The 17,594-nt window shown below is 34.1% G+C and overlaps 3 protein-coding genes and 1 pseudogene across 9 annotated transcripts; 3 read left to right on the plus strand and 1 right to left on the minus strand.

Annotated features, from left to right (window-relative positions):
* The first annotated feature begins 1,053 nt into the window (after positions 1–1,053).
* On the plus strand, positions 1,054–5,224 carry LOC7486845 (galacturonosyltransferase 8). 3 transcript variants are annotated; one of them, XM_024606725.2, is made up of 4 exons: positions 1,054–2,842; positions 3,100–3,287; positions 3,487–4,725; positions 4,810–5,224. In XM_024606725.2, exons 2-4 carry the CDS (start codon positions 3,138–3,140, stop codon positions 5,083–5,085), a joined length of 1,665 nt encoding a protein of 554 aa, XP_024462493.2. In that variant the 5' UTR covers positions 1,054–2,842; positions 3,100–3,137; the 3' UTR covers positions 5,086–5,224. The 3 variants fall into 3 exon arrangements, with proteins under 3 accessions (XP_024462493.2, XP_002310951.4, XP_052310864.1); XM_002310915.4 differs by having other exon boundaries at positions 1,055–2,842; positions 3,146–3,287; XM_052454904.1 differs by having other exon boundaries at positions 1,055–2,842; positions 3,152–3,287.
* Positions 5,225–5,475: 251 nt separating this feature from the next.
* On the minus strand, positions 5,476–7,381 carry LOC7486846 (uncharacterized). 2 transcript variants are annotated; one of them, XM_024606726.2, is made up of 2 exons: positions 7,000–7,381; positions 5,476–6,431 (listed from the first exon to the last, which is right to left on the minus strand). In XM_024606726.2, the coding sequence occupies exons 1-2, from the start codon at positions 7,030–7,032 to the stop codon at positions 5,586–5,588; spliced, it is 879 nt and encodes a 292-aa protein (XP_024462494.2). In that variant the 5' UTR covers positions 7,033–7,381; the 3' UTR covers positions 5,476–5,585. The 2 variants fall into 2 exon arrangements, with proteins under 2 accessions (XP_024462494.2, XP_002311916.3); XM_002311880.3 differs by having other exon boundaries at positions 5,476–6,482; positions 7,000–7,380.
* A 2,237-nt stretch (positions 7,382–9,618) lies between these two features.
* LOC18101274 (tyrosine--tRNA ligase 1, cytoplasmic-like) lies at positions 9,619–12,817 on the plus strand (annotated as a pseudogene).
* Positions 12,818–14,781: 1,964 nt separating this feature from the next.
* Positions 14,782–17,279, plus strand: LOC7486847 (uncharacterized). 4 transcript variants are annotated; one of them, XM_024606700.2, is made up of 4 exons: positions 14,782–14,928; positions 15,214–15,293; positions 15,394–15,498; positions 16,960–17,279. In XM_024606700.2, the coding sequence occupies exons 2-4, from the start codon at positions 15,225–15,227 to the stop codon at positions 16,999–17,001; spliced, it is 216 nt and encodes a 71-aa protein (XP_024462468.1). In that variant the 5' UTR covers positions 14,782–14,928; positions 15,214–15,224; the 3' UTR covers positions 17,002–17,279. The 4 variants fall into 4 exon arrangements, with proteins under 4 accessions (XP_024462468.1, XP_002310953.2, XP_024462469.1 ...); XM_002310917.4 differs by having other exon boundaries at positions 14,793–15,006; positions 15,205–15,293; XM_024606701.2 differs by having other exon boundaries at positions 14,800–14,928; positions 15,205–15,293.
* Positions 17,280–17,594: the final 315 nt, after the last annotated feature.

Consider the following 17,594-nt stretch of genomic DNA (forward strand, 5'->3'; position numbering starts at 1 on the left):
AGTTAATATTTACAAGGAATCCCCCAGCCATATGGAATGATCGTATGATTTAATCAACATTCTCTTATTAATCAGTCTATAGTTTACTGCTAGCACCCGAAAATAGCAAGGATATATCTTTTTCACAAGGTGGTGACATTTGGTCGCTTAATTTCATTTTTCTAAACTTTCACCTCTTTGTTTCCTTCTAGAGTCGATTATTCTCTCTCTTTTTATAGGTAGAGTCCTAATTTGCTCTTTCACCCCATACCATATTTATAAGATACAATCTGGTACTATTCTAATTCATACAAGATTACGGATCATAAGTTGACGATTCAATTGATTCTTTTAAAAAAATATTTTAAAAAAATACTATTTTGATAAAAAATTAATACAATCCAAATAAAACTCAACCCCATCCAATAGAGTTTTAGATTGGTGAATCACGGGGTTGATTTGTTTAAGCTATCTAAATCACCAGCTGGTTGAGAGTTGTTAAGTCCTACTGGTTCTCTATCTAGATATACAAAAAAATCCATGCCTTGAAAGAAGGAAATCACGCATCGATGATCAAGATGCCATTCGTGGTAGTTTGGGGGGCTGTTTTTAAATTAATCCCTGTATTTTTTTTTATTATAGTTTTGGCCAATAAACAGACGCACCACAATAATATTACGTTGTTATTTATATTCTTAGTCCTTCTGTATAAATTTTACTGACAGACTTATGAATAAAATACCCCCATCGAAAAAACTATTATCAGTAATTCATGATCTATCAATAATAAAATCATTGATGGGTTTATTAACAGAAAAAGTGAGTAAATTTTTTTTTAACTCGCTTCAGTCCATCAGTATTTCTATTGGTGAACATTGCCAGTATTTTTTCCCGTGAATTTGATATATCACCAACAAAAAAACTGTATGTAATTCCGTCGGTGATTAAATAATAATAGTGATATTTGCAGTAATTATTTTTCAACTCTTCAGAATATATCAACTAATTTAGTCAATCAGTAACACCGTCAGTAATTATTAAAAAATATGTACTTTTTAAAATCTATTAAACAAGAATAGAAAATAATTAAAATAAATAACAATGTGCTTATTCTAGTCTGTAATCCTCATTTCATTCTAATATTTTAATTAAATGATTAATTGATAATCTTAATTGAATTGTTTATGCTTTAATATTATATATAGATTATAGATAGCTAATGTAAATAATTAACCCCATTTATTCAACTTGGGGAGCGCCTAAATTAAACCCACATGAGCTTTTTTGGATTTCATGCACCGTGGAAGTGACATCAATAGTATTCAGATAGAGAAGCAGCTGATGTGTTTTCATATGGTAAGAAGATGATGGATTGGTGGTTGTATTCAGATAATCCTCTGTACCTTAGCAAATACAGAAGATCATGTCAGGCAGCATCACACCTTTTTACCTTCATTTTCCATCAAAAGGTTGTATTAGATTGTCTTGAAGATAGCTGTGTTATATATAGTAGGCTGTAGCTTCATTTTTCATGGATGGCTATAAATTTTCTAGATAGTGTTTTTTGAAAGATAGCTGTAGCTTCTGGTGCAGGTATATATATATATAGAAGGAAAGTTCATGCCTTGAAAGAAGGAAATCATGCATAAAAATGCCATCCATGATCGTTTGGGGGGGCTATTTTTAGTTTAATCTTTGTATATTTATTACCAAGCAAAATGTTGTAGCAACAACAGTGGTAGATCCATTTTGTGGATCCAGAAAAACAGCCACTGCTGACACCTTATCTTTCAGTAACCTTCAAGCTCTCCTCCATCTTTAAGATTGAATGCTAGCAATGCTGGATTTTACAATTATAGTCCTGGCCACGAACCAGACACAGTTTATGGTCTTTATCTTTGCCGAGGAGATGTCTCCCTTAGTCTATGTCGCGAGTGCATCGCGAAAGCAAGTTGCGACTTCTTACAGCTGTGTCCTAACAGCTCCGAGGCCTTTGTATGGTATGATCAATGCATGCTACGCATCGCAGCTTCCTCGTCTGTTAGAGACTCAACCATACGGTTATGTTTACAACAATTCTAGACTTGAAACGGCCGATGTTTTGGCGAATGATTTTTTACCGAGATTTATAGAATCTGTCGGACAGTCGAAATCCATGTTTGTCCGAGACTGTTATAACGGTACTGGGAACGAGATGAGGTATGGTATAGTGCAGTGCACCAGAGATCTCAGCCTCGATAATTGTACTAAGTGTTTGAATGGATTGCTTAATCATTCCAAGTCATGTTGCCAAGAGAAGTATTTAGGATTTCAGATATTGTATCCAAGTTGCTAATTGGATGGATATTGTTCAGAAAATCTTTTAGAATTTGAGCTTAAAATGGTACTTTTTCTTGATATTTTTCCAAGTTTTTTTCTTTGTGAAACCGCTTAATTCGTAATTTATTGGTATGGACTATGGATCCATTGATCCAGGCGGCGTTGGTTTGGAGCAAATTATTGCTGTTTTGTGCCCAGAACCCTTGCGGCTGCTCAATTCTAATACCTATTGCGCAAAGCTGGAAAGTTCCTGGGCTTTGACTGAACCTGTTAGAAATCATGGGCTAAAGTATTTGTTTTCCATTCTTACTCTTTGATGATGACATCCCACGTTTCTGCACAGAATTTGGGAATCCTGTTAGCTGCTCTTAAGTTTATTTTATTTGTTTTTTTCAAGTTATTTCTCTTAGTTGGGGCAGAGAGCAATATAGATGATGGAACAGTGTGTAAAACTTTCTGCCTTCTCTCCCATGTGAGAAATTTAGTGGTTTTGATCCTCTGATAGAGTTCCCCCAAGATTCACTTCTGGCTAATCATTAAGCAGGTAACTTCTACAGTTTTTTGGATAAAGGTAACTGGGCTGGTGAAGCTTTGCCAGTTTTAAGAGATAAAATCAGAATTTTGCCTTGCCTTATCAAAACTCTTTTAAGATAACTATCACCTCAACAACCATGCTTGATACCAGTTAATCTTGCTCTCTAACTCCCCTTTATAATAATAAAATAAGATTTCTAATTGGATGTTAACAGATTTACCCATGCTTAAACTCTTACTTAATTGCCTTTATACCATACTGGACAGCCATAGCTTTCTCGTTCTCTGAAATTTTGGTGTGCGAAATGGCTAGGAGCAGAAGAAGAGTGGCATTGAGTTTCCTTTTTTCCTTCAAGGGTTTAGCCTCTACCATTGCGGTTATGGGCTGCTTCTTCTTCACTTGCTCCTTCCTCCTCAACGTTCATGTTGGTTCTTCCACTCCCACTGACCATGATGTAAGTATTCTTTCTCCCTGTTTGTACATTTGTTAGCTATATCAGAAAAGAAACTATATATATTTTGCAGAAACAATTTGTCTTGAAAGATGAGGCCATAATTCTATGAGGAAAATGTAGACATGCATGAAATATCTTCCTTTCCTTTTGAAGTAGGACTGTTAATGAGCGATCACTAACATAATTATGTTTTCGTTAGGTTTTAGGTTTGAAACAATATGAACGTAATGACGGGAGACATCCACTTTCTCTCACATCAAACGCTCTCAAGGCCCAGTTGAAGGAAACTGTGCGGTCAGTGGTTGACTACCAAGGCTTGGTGCTTATGCATGGTTCCATAGCTCGGAAACTAAAACTTGAGAACTCTAAGCTTGTTAGGAATTTTGCTGAGATTTCGATAAACTTCACAGATCTCATAAAAAAGGCTTCTCACTGTGATGTTTCAGATTCCAATACAGCATTGGTACACCGATTTCTAAAGCAGGCGAAAGAGAAAGTTAAATTTGCTAAGCAATTGATCTCTAACTCAAAAGGGTCTTTTGATAGTCAACTCAAGATTCAAAAACTGAAAGACACAATTTTTGGTTTGGAGGGACAGATGACAAAAATGAAAACTAAAGGTGAGCTCGCGAAATCAATTGCTGCAAAAGCAATCCCAAGAAACTTGCATTGCCTTGCATTGCGGTTAATGCAAGAGAGGATTGAGAATCCTATTCGTTACATCAACAAACAGACGAAGTCACGGCAGCCACGGCAAGAGTTTGAAGATCCGAATCTTTACCATTATGCTATATTTTCAGATAATGTTCTTGCAGCTTCAGTGGTGGTGAATTCAGTGGTGCAAAACGCAAAGGAGCCATGGAAACATGTTTTACATATTGTGACAGAGAGGACAACTCTTGCAGCAATGAAAGTGATGTTCAAGTTGAAAGACCACAATGGGACGCACATTGAAGTGAAAGCAGTTGAAGATTACAAATTCCTGAACTCATCTTATGTGCCAGTGCTTCGACAACAAGAATCTGCAGAGTTGCTGGGATATTATTATGGGAATGGACTCGAAAACTCGACAACCGGCTCTAGCAACTTAAAGTTCAGGAACCCCAAGTATTTATCTATGCTGAACCATTTGAGGTTTTATTTGCCAGAAATGTATCCAAAATTGCACAAGATTTTATTTTTAGATGATGATGTAGTGGTTCAAAAGGACTTGACAGGGTTGTGGGAGATTGACATGGATGGGAAAGTGAATGGAGCGGTCGAGACATGTTTTGGGTCATTCCATCGATATGATAAATACTTGAAGTTTGATCATCCTTTGATTAAGGAGACGTTCGATCCCAAGGCATGTGCATGGGCTTATGGAATGAACATTTTTGATTTAGATTCCTGGAGAAGAGACAACTGTACTGAAAAGTATCATTATTGGCAAGAGTTGGTAAATACTTATCTTATTCTTTTGACTTTTGAGTTCTGATCTTATTTGTGTGGTTATTGACTATTGATCTTGATATTGTTGCAGAATGGGAATCGAACTTTGTGGAGGTTGGGGACACTGCCACCAGGTTTAATCACATTTTATTCCACAACAAAGCCACTAGACAAGTCATGGCATGTTCTAGGGCTAGGCTATAACCCAGGACTTAGCGAGGAGAAGATTCAAAATGCTGCAGTTATTCACTACAATGGAGATTCAAAACCTTGGCTTGCCACCGCCATTCCTAGGTACCAGCCGCTTTGGACAAAGTATGTCGACTATGATCTGGAGTTTTTCCGAGCCTGCAACTTTGCCCCCTAATCAAATGGCCATATCTTAAGCCTCGATTGGTGTAAACAAGTATTTGTTTGTTATTTCTACTTTATTTTGAAAGTATAAGAATATTAAGCATGTTGGAACTAAATTATTGGTTAGATTGTTGGATCTACCCAAGTTTTCATTCGTCTTGTTTCTCATCCTCTATATTCATAATATATTAGCTTCCTCATTGTTCGTTGACAAGAAAAGAAAAGAAAACTATGCATTCTAAGCATACTAGAGATTCATTTTTGCAGGTTTGGAATGATTTGGTTGTGGTGTAGCCCTAGAAACACAAGCAAAAGTTACCGCAAAAGTTACCGGTAGGCGGTAGGGTAGGGAGGGTCTGGCTGGCTTGAGGGAATGGGCAAGCAGAAAGTGAACAGGTGAATCAAGCACAAAGTAAAGAGAGATGTCATTTTGATTCCGCCAACTAGGAAAAAATTCATACTTTGGACTGTTACAATTAGAAAGCAATAAAGACTAGGCAAAATTTTATAACTTCACATCAACCTTTGTCGCTTGTAAAGTGGGACTTGAGAGTTTGTTTTGGCTGATGAAGTTATAATCCTTGCATTGCTCCATCCCGAGCATGAAGGAGCTCCAATAGAATTTGACGTGAACTGTAATAAATGATTCATTCTATTTGATGGTGATGAATTTGAAGCCCTCAAAACAGAAGAAATTGGATTTGCATATGGCTTCTGATGAACATACGCAGCTTTGTTAGAATTTGGTAAAATACCAAGAGGTGTTTTAAGGGGAGGAGGATTTCGCCACTGAGGAAGTTGTCCTGTTATGAGAAGTGATTGGAGCAGGGGACCGGCATCCATCACAGCTTGCAAGAGTTTTCCCTTCTGAGGCAGAACCTTTCCCTGAGCAAGATAATCAATCACTGCAATGCCCCTGTCATTCTCAACATTGTTCCCTCCTGAAGAGACTAAACCAGTGAATTTTGTCCAGTTGTGCTGTTCTTGAACAAAAGGCTGATTCAATAACCCCATATTGCTCGATCCTGCCATGTTCTTGTTTGGGAAGTCAGGAGATGAACCAGCATCAAAGAATGAATCTACAGAAGATGAACAGTGTGACAGTCGGTTGTATGTTTCAGAATTGGATTCTGATATGCTAAGGTTTGCTTTCGGAGTCGTGTTTAAGACGGGGCTTTCAGGTTGGACTTGAGAAAGAATCTGACCAGGTGATGTAGAAGACATTGACTTGTAAATCAATGTCTGTAGCTGATCTCTTGCTCCATCTCTTTCTTTGCAAGCATTTGCTAAGAGATTGAGCAAATGCTGCACAGTATCCTTCTGTTCTCTCAGTGTCACATTCGCCTTCATTTTCATTTTCTGCAGTTCAAGAGTTGTGTACAAGAGCTTATGTTTTAGGTCATCCATGCTCTGCCAAAAATCATAACAGGCAGTTTAGGAGATGATATCGCTTGGGATTTCCTCAACTAGAGAAGAGCAAAAGCTCCACCATATAAACGAAAAAACAGCCCCATAGTTTCAGGGTGGGCATACCAACGCCTAACCTTCTTTTAGAAAAATCATGGATTCCCATTGGCATAAACAGTAGTCTGTAATGAATCCATGTGATGAGCAACTATTTCTAGGCATCAGGCAAGCAGGAACAGTACAAGTAGCAGAAAAATCAATATGGTGTGGTCAGTCAGAAATTAGATTAGTTTTATTTATTTAATCACTAAATATATTTCAAACAATGATATCATCAAGAAATTGATACTTAAATACAAGATTAAAAACCAATATATTATGCTATAATTAAATAGCAATGGTAATCTATCTATACAAGACCACTTTAGTGATGGTATATGATATGCACATGAAATCTAGAGGGACAGAACATGAGTTAGAGATAAGTTTTAACATAAACGAAACCATTGAAGAGGCTCACCTCATAACCACAAAGAGCACTCATTTCCTCCATAATTAATGACTCCCTTCTACAATTCTATTTTGAGAGGAACAACAAGGGTGAAGACCAGAATATATTTAGTCTTCTGTAGAGGGGCAAACCCTATACATTTAGGAAAGATTTCTTATTTGATGGTTTTGTAGCGAAAGAAACTTGATGGGTGTCAAATCCTTCCCCTTTATGAAGAACCATTCATCTTCTTCCCTCGCTTCCATGAATCTCTTAATATTATTTTGTTACCATAGAAGTGTTTCTGAGAGCTGAGGAACACTCATATGGAATAGAGGTGGGAAATTTATTGCCCCATTAATTTGTTTTCCTTTGTGGAGATAGGTCTTAGCTTCTTTCCATTTTTTTTTTTTTATCATGGAAAGGGGGCAGATCCATGTACACCTTAGAAATTTGTTAATGGTTTAAACTGGTAAAAAATCCTAATGGAAAAAAAAAAAAAACGTGATGCTATAAAAATGAAATCTTGCTACAACCCGACTTAGAAAGCAATTAATTTTCTCATCCTTGTATAAACCATTATTATAAAATCTGAATCGAGATTGATTCTGAATAAGATTTGGGTTATGACCAGGAAGGATTAAACTAAGCCAACCAAATATTTTGTTTTAAAAAAATAAAAACAATTTTATTTAAATAACAAATTATAAAAAGAATCATGGGTTGAGGGCTAGGTTTTGTCTGAGTTTTATCTCAAAACAACTAGGTTACAAGTTGACTCGAGTTTTTTAACGGATTAGATTAAGTCACTCCTTATTGTATTTTTTCTTTAACTAGAATCAATCCGGACCTTGAGTTGATTAACAGAGCTGAGTTTTATAATAATATATTTACTTAAAATTTACAATTAATTATAAACTAGTCCGGAAGATAATAAACTAATTAATTAATGACAAATGAGTATAAAAATAATTAAATGGTGATTAAACCAACGTTGACCATGCAAGATTTTCTTTTCCAAAAAACGCATTTTTTCCTAATAAAATTTATTTATCTCGCATGAATTTATTTTATTTTTTATATTTTTCAGATTATAAATTAAAACAAGGACATGGAATTGTGGAGGAGATAAATTATAAAATAAATTAGAAATAATAGGATTTATCAACAAAAAAAGTTATAGGATTAAACAGTTTTTTGTATTTTTTTCATTATATAATAATATGAAAAAATAAATTTGATGCAATGAAATTCATAATCTAAATTATAGGATTGATAGGTGTATGAAACACTAATAAAGAAGTCGGGGCCAGGATTTTTCAACCAATGTCAAAAAATAATTAACAATCTAGATATGATTTATCTACTATCCAAAAAATCTAAGCTCAACCTGCAGCGAAAACGCAAGCTATAAACTAGTATAAAACTACAAATACTAATTAATCCTTTATGTAAAATAGAGACTAAGCAATAATTAATTTCAAAAAAATTTATCCTAATCCTCCTATAATTTATCATATAGTATACTTTACATAGGTGCCAAAACAAAATTAACAAAAAAAAATTCAGATTATTTACAAAATTATGAGCATCCCCTGGGTAGATGAAAATAATATTTTTTTAAAATGCTTTTCGTGCTTGTTTGGAAGTGTGGTTGTGATTGCTTTTTAAAATGCTTTTCGTGCTGAAATGTATCAAAATAATATTTTTTGATTTTTTAAAAATTATTTTTAAAATCAGCATATCAAAACGATCCAAAACATATATATAAAAAATTAATTTTTAACAAAAAAAAATTTAAATTTTTTAAAAACACGGGTTGGCCCGCGTTTCTAAACGGGCTCACATGCAGGGTAAAGAACAAAAAAAACTCAAACTTTGATTTGAAGGTATGTTTGAAATTGTGTTAGCGGTTGTTTTTCACAGGAAAATATAATAAAATAATATTTTTTTATTTTTTAAAAACTATTTTTAACATTAATATATTAAAATGATTAAAAACATAAAAAAAATATTAATTTTAAATAAAAAAAATTGAACTTTTTTAAAGATACTTTTCAAAAACAAACAGTATTAAAAACAAAATGCTTTTGTCATTACCGCCGCCACCACCACTGCTGCTTCTAACGCTAGGCGTATCACACTCCAGATTCCTATTTATGGCACGTCTAATAGTAATCAGAATATCGAGGTCATCATCGACAAAAACCCACCTTTAGCATCGCTTCCTCTTGTAAGGAATCATCGGCGACGGCGAGGGGGGCTGGCATCATCACCACTAGAAAGAATATTATACCCAATATCAAATTCTTCCTGCTCACCTTCTTTACTAAAGTATAATTATTGCTAGAGGTATTCGGAAGCATGATAAATATATATTTTTAATTTTTTATTATTTAAAAATATATTAAAATAATATGATTTAATTAAGCTATTGTAAAATATACTGTACAAACAGAGAATAATTCCAGAGTAAACAGAAATTTAAAGTTACTTTAATTGGAGATATGAGAATAATACGAGATGAGAAAAAGGAAAATGATTCCAATAATATATCCTTAGTAAAATCACTTTGGATTCAACTATTTCAACAAATTGATTAAAAATATAAGATTAGGCTTCAATTGATTTTCAAAATTGTATCCTTGAGAGGAGAGAGAGAAATGGTATCAAAAAAGAAAGAGAGTGTTCCTGGTTTATCGTTAAGGAATCAATGTTTCTATATATTATATATAAACCAGTAGGATTCAAATAACAAAGCCGCCTCCTTTGCTAACCCAAAAGACAAGACCTTTCCTTTCCTTCGCATCAACAGCAACAATGGAAGAGAATGACCGAACCCCTCCATCTGAAGAGATGCAACCCCTCTCTGTCACCCCTTCAGCTTCACCCTCATCAAATCCCTCTACACCCCAGTAATTACTTTTTCTTTAAATTTGTTTGTTTGGTCAAAATTCTAACTGGTTCATTTAAAGTTCTAATCTTTTTTGGATTTTGTTAATGGGTTTTGATTTATAGGGTGATGAGTTTAGAGGAAAGGTTTCAACTTGTGAGAAGTGTTGGTGAAGAATGCATCCAAGAAGATGAACTACGTAATCTTCTTGATAAAAAACCGCTACCCATTTGTTATGATGGTTTTGAACCTTCTGGGAGAATGCACATTGCTCAGGTATATTCTTTTTTGTTGTTTCAATCTTGTTTTTATCTGGTTTCTCATATATTTTGCTGTTAGTAATGAAAGTCTAGTCTACTTGGTTAGCCTTTATTGTGATGATTGATGAGTTTGAGGCTTAAAGGTTACATCTTTTTGAGAAAGGTATCAAGTGGTTATTGATTAAGGATCTGTGGAGTAGTGTTGATTTCAATTCTAGCATTGCCTTGTCAACCTGGAGGCATTTGCTATTAATTGCGCCTTGGTTCCGTCACTTGACTCAGTTTATGCCTTGAAGCTTATGTTTAGAGCTTTTGTTCAGTCTAGTTTTTATATGTGTGCTTTTACTGTTGTTGAACAGGGAGTTATGAAGACAATAAATGTCAACAAGCTGACTAAAGCTGGTTGCAAAGTGAAAATTTGGATTGCTGACTGGTTTGCGCAACTAAATAACAAAATGGGAGGAGACTTGAAGAAAATTAAAACAGTGGGAGAATATCTTATTGAGATATGGAAGGCAGTTGGGATGGATATTGATGGAGATAAAGTCGAGTTTTTGTGGTCTTCCGACGAAATCAACTCCAGGGCTCATGAATACTGGCCTCTTGTTATGGATATAGCTCGCAGGAACAAGCTTCCTAGGATAATGAGGTACTTGATAGAGCTTGAAAATTGGATGCTTCCATAGTCCGTGATTCTATAGGGAACTAATAAAAGGTTGCATTTTGGTCCTTAGATGTGTTCAAATCATGGGCCGTAGTGAGCAGGATGAGCTAACGGCAGCCCAGATTTTCTACCCATGCATGCAATGTGCAGACATATTTTTCCTCAAGGTACTTGTGCTTGCAGTTGTAAATCTGAGTTTGGAATTTTGTTTTAATCAATTTCTTCAATCTGGGCATGTGTGATGACATTTTTTTCTTAAGGTGCTTGTGCTTATAGTTGTAAATATTGAACCAATTTCTCGTATTCTTACGTGCAAAATTCTCCAAAAATCACTTTCAAATGACATTTGTCATCATATGCTCCTACCTCTCCAAAATTCTCAACAGGCTGACATTTGTCAATTGGGGATGGATCAACGGAAAGTGAACGTCCTTGCAAGAGAATACTGTGATGACATAAAGAGGAAAAACAAGCCTATCATTTTATCTCATCGTATGCTCCTAATTTCTCTATTCAAAACTTGTGTGATGATATTATTTAGCTTCTTAAATAAAGTACGTTTGACTCCACATTTCATGAATGCAGACATGCTACCTGGTTTACAGCAAGGGCAAGAAAAGATGTCAAAAAGTGATCCATCTTCCTCCATCTTCATGGAGGATGAAGAGGTATGCTCTGGTTTTATGTATGGAGAATTTAAGAGAAGTTGCAATGTCAGTGAATTTGCATGCCTGAAAATATAAAGATTCCCTGCAAATTGCAGCAGTGCATAGTTAACTTTTACTTTTTATGCCTTTTTTTTTATTATTACTGTGTCATAGGCAGAGGTGAAAACTAAGATAAAGAAGGCATATTGCCCCCCCCCCCCAAATTGCCGAGGGCAATCCTTGTCTGGAATACATTAAATACATTATCTTCCCATGGTTCCATGAGTTCAAGGTGGAAAGCAATCCAGAAAATGGTGGAGAGAAGTAAGTTCTCTTATCTTCTCATTGCTTCATTTCTATTTGTTTTTGTTTTTCAGGAAGAGTGCATCTCAGCAAGTTCTTGCATTTATTGTCCTTGTTCTTTTATTTCTTGAATGTTGGAAACTTCATTAGTGTCACTTCATGCTTTTTTAAACAGTTAACTCTTTTGTTTTTGTTTTTATATAGTAATCGTGTGAGTTAACTCTTTTGTATTGATGAATATGACAATTATTTTCCTGCATGAGCTAACTCTTTTATGTACCCGGTTTATATATTAATGTAGGGTCTACAAAAGCTTTGAAGAACTGGTAGCTGACTATGAAAGTGGTGGATTACATCCGGGTGACCTGAAACCAGCTCTTGCGAAAGCGTTGAATACAATACTGCAGGTAAACCTCACTTCAGGGGACTTGAATGGGAGAAAGTGGATTCACATGGCAGACAACTCTTTTTTTTTTTTTTTTTCTTAAGATTATGTCCTGATTATTCTTGACCAGAACTTTTAAGTCAGATTTGTGCCTTGCCTTCCTCTGTATTACATCACTGTTACTCTTGGAGGATCTTGAGTGTCCATAACAGTTAAAAACACAACCTGTAGTTTGTTGATGCTGTATAATGTATAATTACTTGAAATTACTCTATCCTAACTCGCTCAGCAAGCTAATTAAATACTACATTTTTTGCAGCCTGTACGCGATCATTTTAGCAAAGATCCCAAGGCTAAAGATCTGTTGAAACGAGTCAAGGTTTGTTTGTTTGTTCTTCTTTGTTATTTTTCAGCAAAACAGGCACAGCTGCGAAGAGAAAAAGGAAAGGACATAATAAAAAAGAGAAGAAAGTAATTTGGACATGCTATTTTTTTAAATGCATGCTTCAATCATCGTAGGCCCTTTTTTTTCCTATGTGAAATTGATGTCTTGGTGTTCCAATATGCAGGGTTACAGAGTAACAAGGTGATGCGGAAGAGCATGTGATTTCCTGATCTACTTGTATTCTTAACACTTCTAAATGTTAATTGCTAAATACTTGTTTAATAAAGATTGTCATTTATGTTTTGCGGTTATTTTTCAGAATTTGAAAGTTGAAACCAACAGACACTGTACTTGTGAGAAAACCTTTTATCTTTCATGCAAAATCACAGAATCTAGATAACAACTAGATGCCATGCCATGCCGTGGGCTTGTTGTATATTTGTGCGTTGTCGTAAATTTATAGAAAAAATAAATAAAAAAATTATATAGAGAAAAATTATTGCAATCCACAATGTTTTCAAGGAAAAAACTACAAAACTAAATTCTTAACCAGATTAATATTTAAAAAATAAAATAAACAAAGAAAATTTTGGAAAAAATCATAACAAAAAAAACAAAAGGAAAAAAAATGCAGGGAAATACTGTAATAATTTATAGTGTTTTATGAGGAAATCTACAGTTGTAATTCTCAACTAGTTCAATATTAAAAATAATAAAATCGATAAAGATAATTTTGACAAAAATCATAACAAAAAAAATCATGTGGGAGAACACTGTAACAATCCACAGATAATTTTGAAAAAAAAATCATAAAAATATATAAACAAAAATCATAACAAAAAAAAATCATGTGGGGAAATACTATAGCAATCTACAATGTTTTAAATAAATAAAAAATACAAAGCTAAATTTTTAACTAGCTCCATATTAAAAAAATAAAATCAACAAAAACAATTCTAAAAAAAAACATAAAAAATTGAAAAGAAGAAGAAGAAGAAGAAGAAGACAATTTTGGAAAAAAAAAGCAAAAAAAAAAAATGAAAAAAAACATGTGGGGAAAGTTAAAGCTGAATTCTCAACCAGCTTAATATTAAAAAAAAATCAACAAAGATAATTTTGGAAAAAAACATGTGGGGAAACACTGTAGCAAAACAAAAACCATGTGGGGAAACATTGTAACAATTTACAGTATTTTAAAGAAAAAAATTACAAAGAAAAATTAACAAAGACCATTTAAAAAAAAAATCATAAAAATTCATAAAAAAAAATCATGTAGGAAAACATTATAGTAATTCATAATATTTTTTTTAAACTACAGAATTAAATTTTCAACCAGTTCCATATTAAAAAAAATTAAAAAAGATAATTTTTAAAAAAAATACAAAAACAAAAAAGAATAAAAGAAATAAAAAAAAAGAAGAAAATAATCTTGGGAAAAAAAGAAAAAAAACATGTAAATCTCAAAAAAAAAAAAAGGGGGGGGAAACGGAAAAAAAAAAAAAAAACATGTAACATGAAAAAAACTACAGTACTTTCAGTACTCACGCCTTTTAAAGTATTGTTAATTTGGTAGAATTTTTCTCCCTTTGTATATATAATTAAAGTTTGAATAAGGTCACATGCCACTTCTGTTGTAGTCAATTTCTAGCTGAAATACCAGGCATAATAAGGGAGTTGGCTTGAACTCAGTGGCCCTATGAATTATAATCCTTTCTTGTTTTGCCTTCTTTTCGTTACACAATCCAGCTAAAGACTCTCATCAGCTCCTCCATTTTATTAGTTCTGATCATGCGATTCCTTTGCATTGAAGGACAGTAAAGAAGGTTATTTTATCTTACTCAACAGGTTCGTTTGGTCCCTATTTCATCCTCGGACGGGCCTGGTTCAGGTTTAACACTGTGTGATGAAGTATAACCAGGTCTTGGCTTTTGTGCTTGGTCGAATTTTCTGTTCTTCGTAATATTTTTTATAAAATACTTGGTTATAAAAAAAATACACTTGAACTGATGAGTTTATGTTTGAAAAATTGTCTCGAGTTCTTCGATTATCTTGTTCTAAACTCTAATAGATAGAATAAAATTCAAGAACTGATGATTAAAATAATCTAAAACCACAAATCCATGCATGAATTGGTTATATATACTAACAGTCATCAAGTCTTTTAATCTTACCGTTTAAAACAAACCAAAAATGCATTTAAAAAGGGAGATTTGGACGATTTCAAGGAATTTATGCTCAGCTCTAGAAAATGGATCAAATTAAAAACTTTATTAAACTAAAGTAACTAAAGTGTAATTTACTCATCGGCTTAAACGTAATTTAATATGTACAATAAGAAACAAATATTTTCCATAACGCGAGAATTTTTCTCCTTCTCTCTGTTCATTTCCCCCATCGATAATCACTGGCGCAAATCGCCAAGGTTTGGCTTCAGAAATCTCACCCTCTCTTCACTCTATACTTGGCTTTTTACAGTCGTAGGCTTCAAGCATCATTTGAGGTAGATTCAGCTCCAAAAATTATGAATCTCTTGCTTCGTTTCACGTTTCTGAGTTAGCACTCTTAACCTGTTTGAAACAATGCCTCAATGAAACTACTGCTAATAATTTTTTCTAAGAATTGAAAATCTTAAGCTTAAACACAAATGCAGGAATCTTGATATTTTAAAGCAATTATTTTGAAGTACTTATCTTTTTAGGTTTTTTAGGAGGAGTGGAAATGTCAAAGTCTTGCAAGGGACTTGCAATGGAACTGGTCAAGTGTCTCAGTGAATCTGATTGTATTAAGGTACTGCATTCTTTACCAAGATGGTGTTTTTATTGTTAAAGGTCTCTCATTGGTCTAATTCAGTCCTTTTGAGATTCATGTTTTTGCTTTATGTATGTAGATTGAGAATCGATCATATAAAGACTGTGCAGGAGAGAAGAGCCCTTCCATACCAAGTGAGTGTGTGGGACTTAGAGAAACTTATTTCAATTGCAAGAGAGGCCAGGCATGATCTTATTTCTCTCTTGCTTTTTATTCCATTTGATTTCTTTCTGTTTTCTAGTTTGTGGGTTTTTTCAAGTTTTCTTTTCTCTTTTCTTGACAACTTTTATTTTTCTTTGTGCTTTGGTTGCGATGAGTAATAATTTGATTTTGACCAATGTTGGATCGAATTATGGGTTTAGTTTGCATATATTTGTTGGACCTGGAGTTCTAGCATCACTGTGCAATTAAAGTCTCAATAGATTGGAGTTACAGGGGACCTCTGAGTAAAGGAAACAGTAATTTCGAGTTCAAGTTCTTGTTTTGAACATCATAAAGGTGAAGATCCACGTGGTTTATTTTGGTTTATTGTGAAGATAATTGAATGCATATAACTACATCAAATGAGACCTTTTATGGATTTCCAATAAAACTCCTCCTGGTTATTCATCAACCAAGTGAAGTTAAATTATACACTATATGAATTATTCCTTGTTTTCATCCTTGGTTCATAGTGAGAGTTTGTTAGACAAGATTGTAAAAACCAATTAGTTCTCATTAATTTCTTCATTCACTAGATGGTGGGTGAGAATTGAAAGTTCTATGCGTTTTGGGCTTCATTAGGTTTGGACTCTAACTTGAACCGGGGTGAAAAAAGGTTGAATCTCGATGGTAATAATTGGCTGAAAGTTAAAGAACTTGATGCTGTAAGTCAATGGAGAGCCTTTTGAAGGTCTAATACACGCATTATATAAGGTTTAAGGTTTGCTAGGCCCTATAATCTGGAAATGAAAGAATGCAAGACAATTAAGTTTCCATGATTGTTTCATAGGCCGTGGCAAGACAATTAAATTTCCATGATTGTTTCATAGGCTGCGCTGATTCTTTTAACAAAACTAATGCTATCTATCACAAGGACACTTGTTTGGCAATGATGAAAATGTCTTTGTTAGTTATTAGATCATTATTACATAGCCCGCCATAGTTTGTCTATGCTGTTAGATTAGTTAGTTGCATATTCCACATCACAGGTTGATGCAAAGCAGTGGTGCCGAGACTGAAAATTCTGATTCAGAGTAATCTACAACCCCCCACATCTCTGACTTTAAAAGAACTGTGTTCTAATCCTAGTTCCTTAACTAAGTAAATGTATGCTCTTCTATTCTGCACTTTGCAACGAGACTGTATTCCTTTTAGCTCCAAGAGCAATTCGATTTTCTGTGTCAGTCTGTGCCTGACCATGCCTCTACACATTATGCATCCATATGCATTCCTATATGCGGTGTATGGGAATTACCAAAAGTGAATGAAGATGAATAAAGCTTCTGTTTTTACTAGTGATTTCTAATTTGAAGATAAACTTTCAGGTGAATAAGAGCATCAAGAAGAAATCACTTAAAATTATCATGAAAAGAAACAGTTTTGAATCCGTTAAATGTTTACAAAGTTCCCTTCTATTGACAAGTCATATTCTGTGTTTTTTCAGGTTGACATGAGAGCTAGAATCCGAGGAAACAAGGGTTATTAAGTTCATGGGAATGCTTGAATGGACCCTTCCTGCAGGTTGGAACCTGGATAAAGAAGATGATTGCTTTACCTTTACCTTGCTCATAGCAGTAGAAACACACCTTACCTTGTACCCAAGGGATTTTGTTGCCTAGATGATTGCTGGATAATGATCATGTAGCCCCCTTTTCATTTCTTTTTGGGTTTGCCTTTCTTCCAAGTTCTTACTGACGACTGAGACTTGTATAATGAGAATATTAAATATTTTTTTCTTTTTAGAAGAATATCATTGCTTGGACAGTTGCCATGTATATGTCATTTTTAACTATGGTCAAGCTAGTAGACCAAAAAAAATCAAAAGAAAAAAAAGTGGTCATAATAGAAACGCACGAGTCTTGATGCCGATTTTGAATTTGCGCAAAGAGAACTTAGCTTATTGGAATCCTTTGTAGGAACCCATTATGTAATCAGCCCAATCATTTGCGCTTGATATTCCAGTGCTTGAGAAAGGCATTAACCATGGATCATGGATCATGGATCATGCTAGAGTGCTATTATCCATCAAAGGCAAAATCCCAATAGGACAAAAACCGAAACTTTAATGAATTCAATAAT

This window comes from Populus trichocarpa, chromosome 8, assembly GCF_000002775.5.
Source record: "Populus trichocarpa isolate Nisqually-1 chromosome 8, P.trichocarpa_v4.1, whole genome shotgun sequence".
Classification (NCBI taxonomy): Eukaryota; Viridiplantae; Streptophyta; class Magnoliopsida; order Malpighiales; family Salicaceae; genus Populus; species Populus trichocarpa.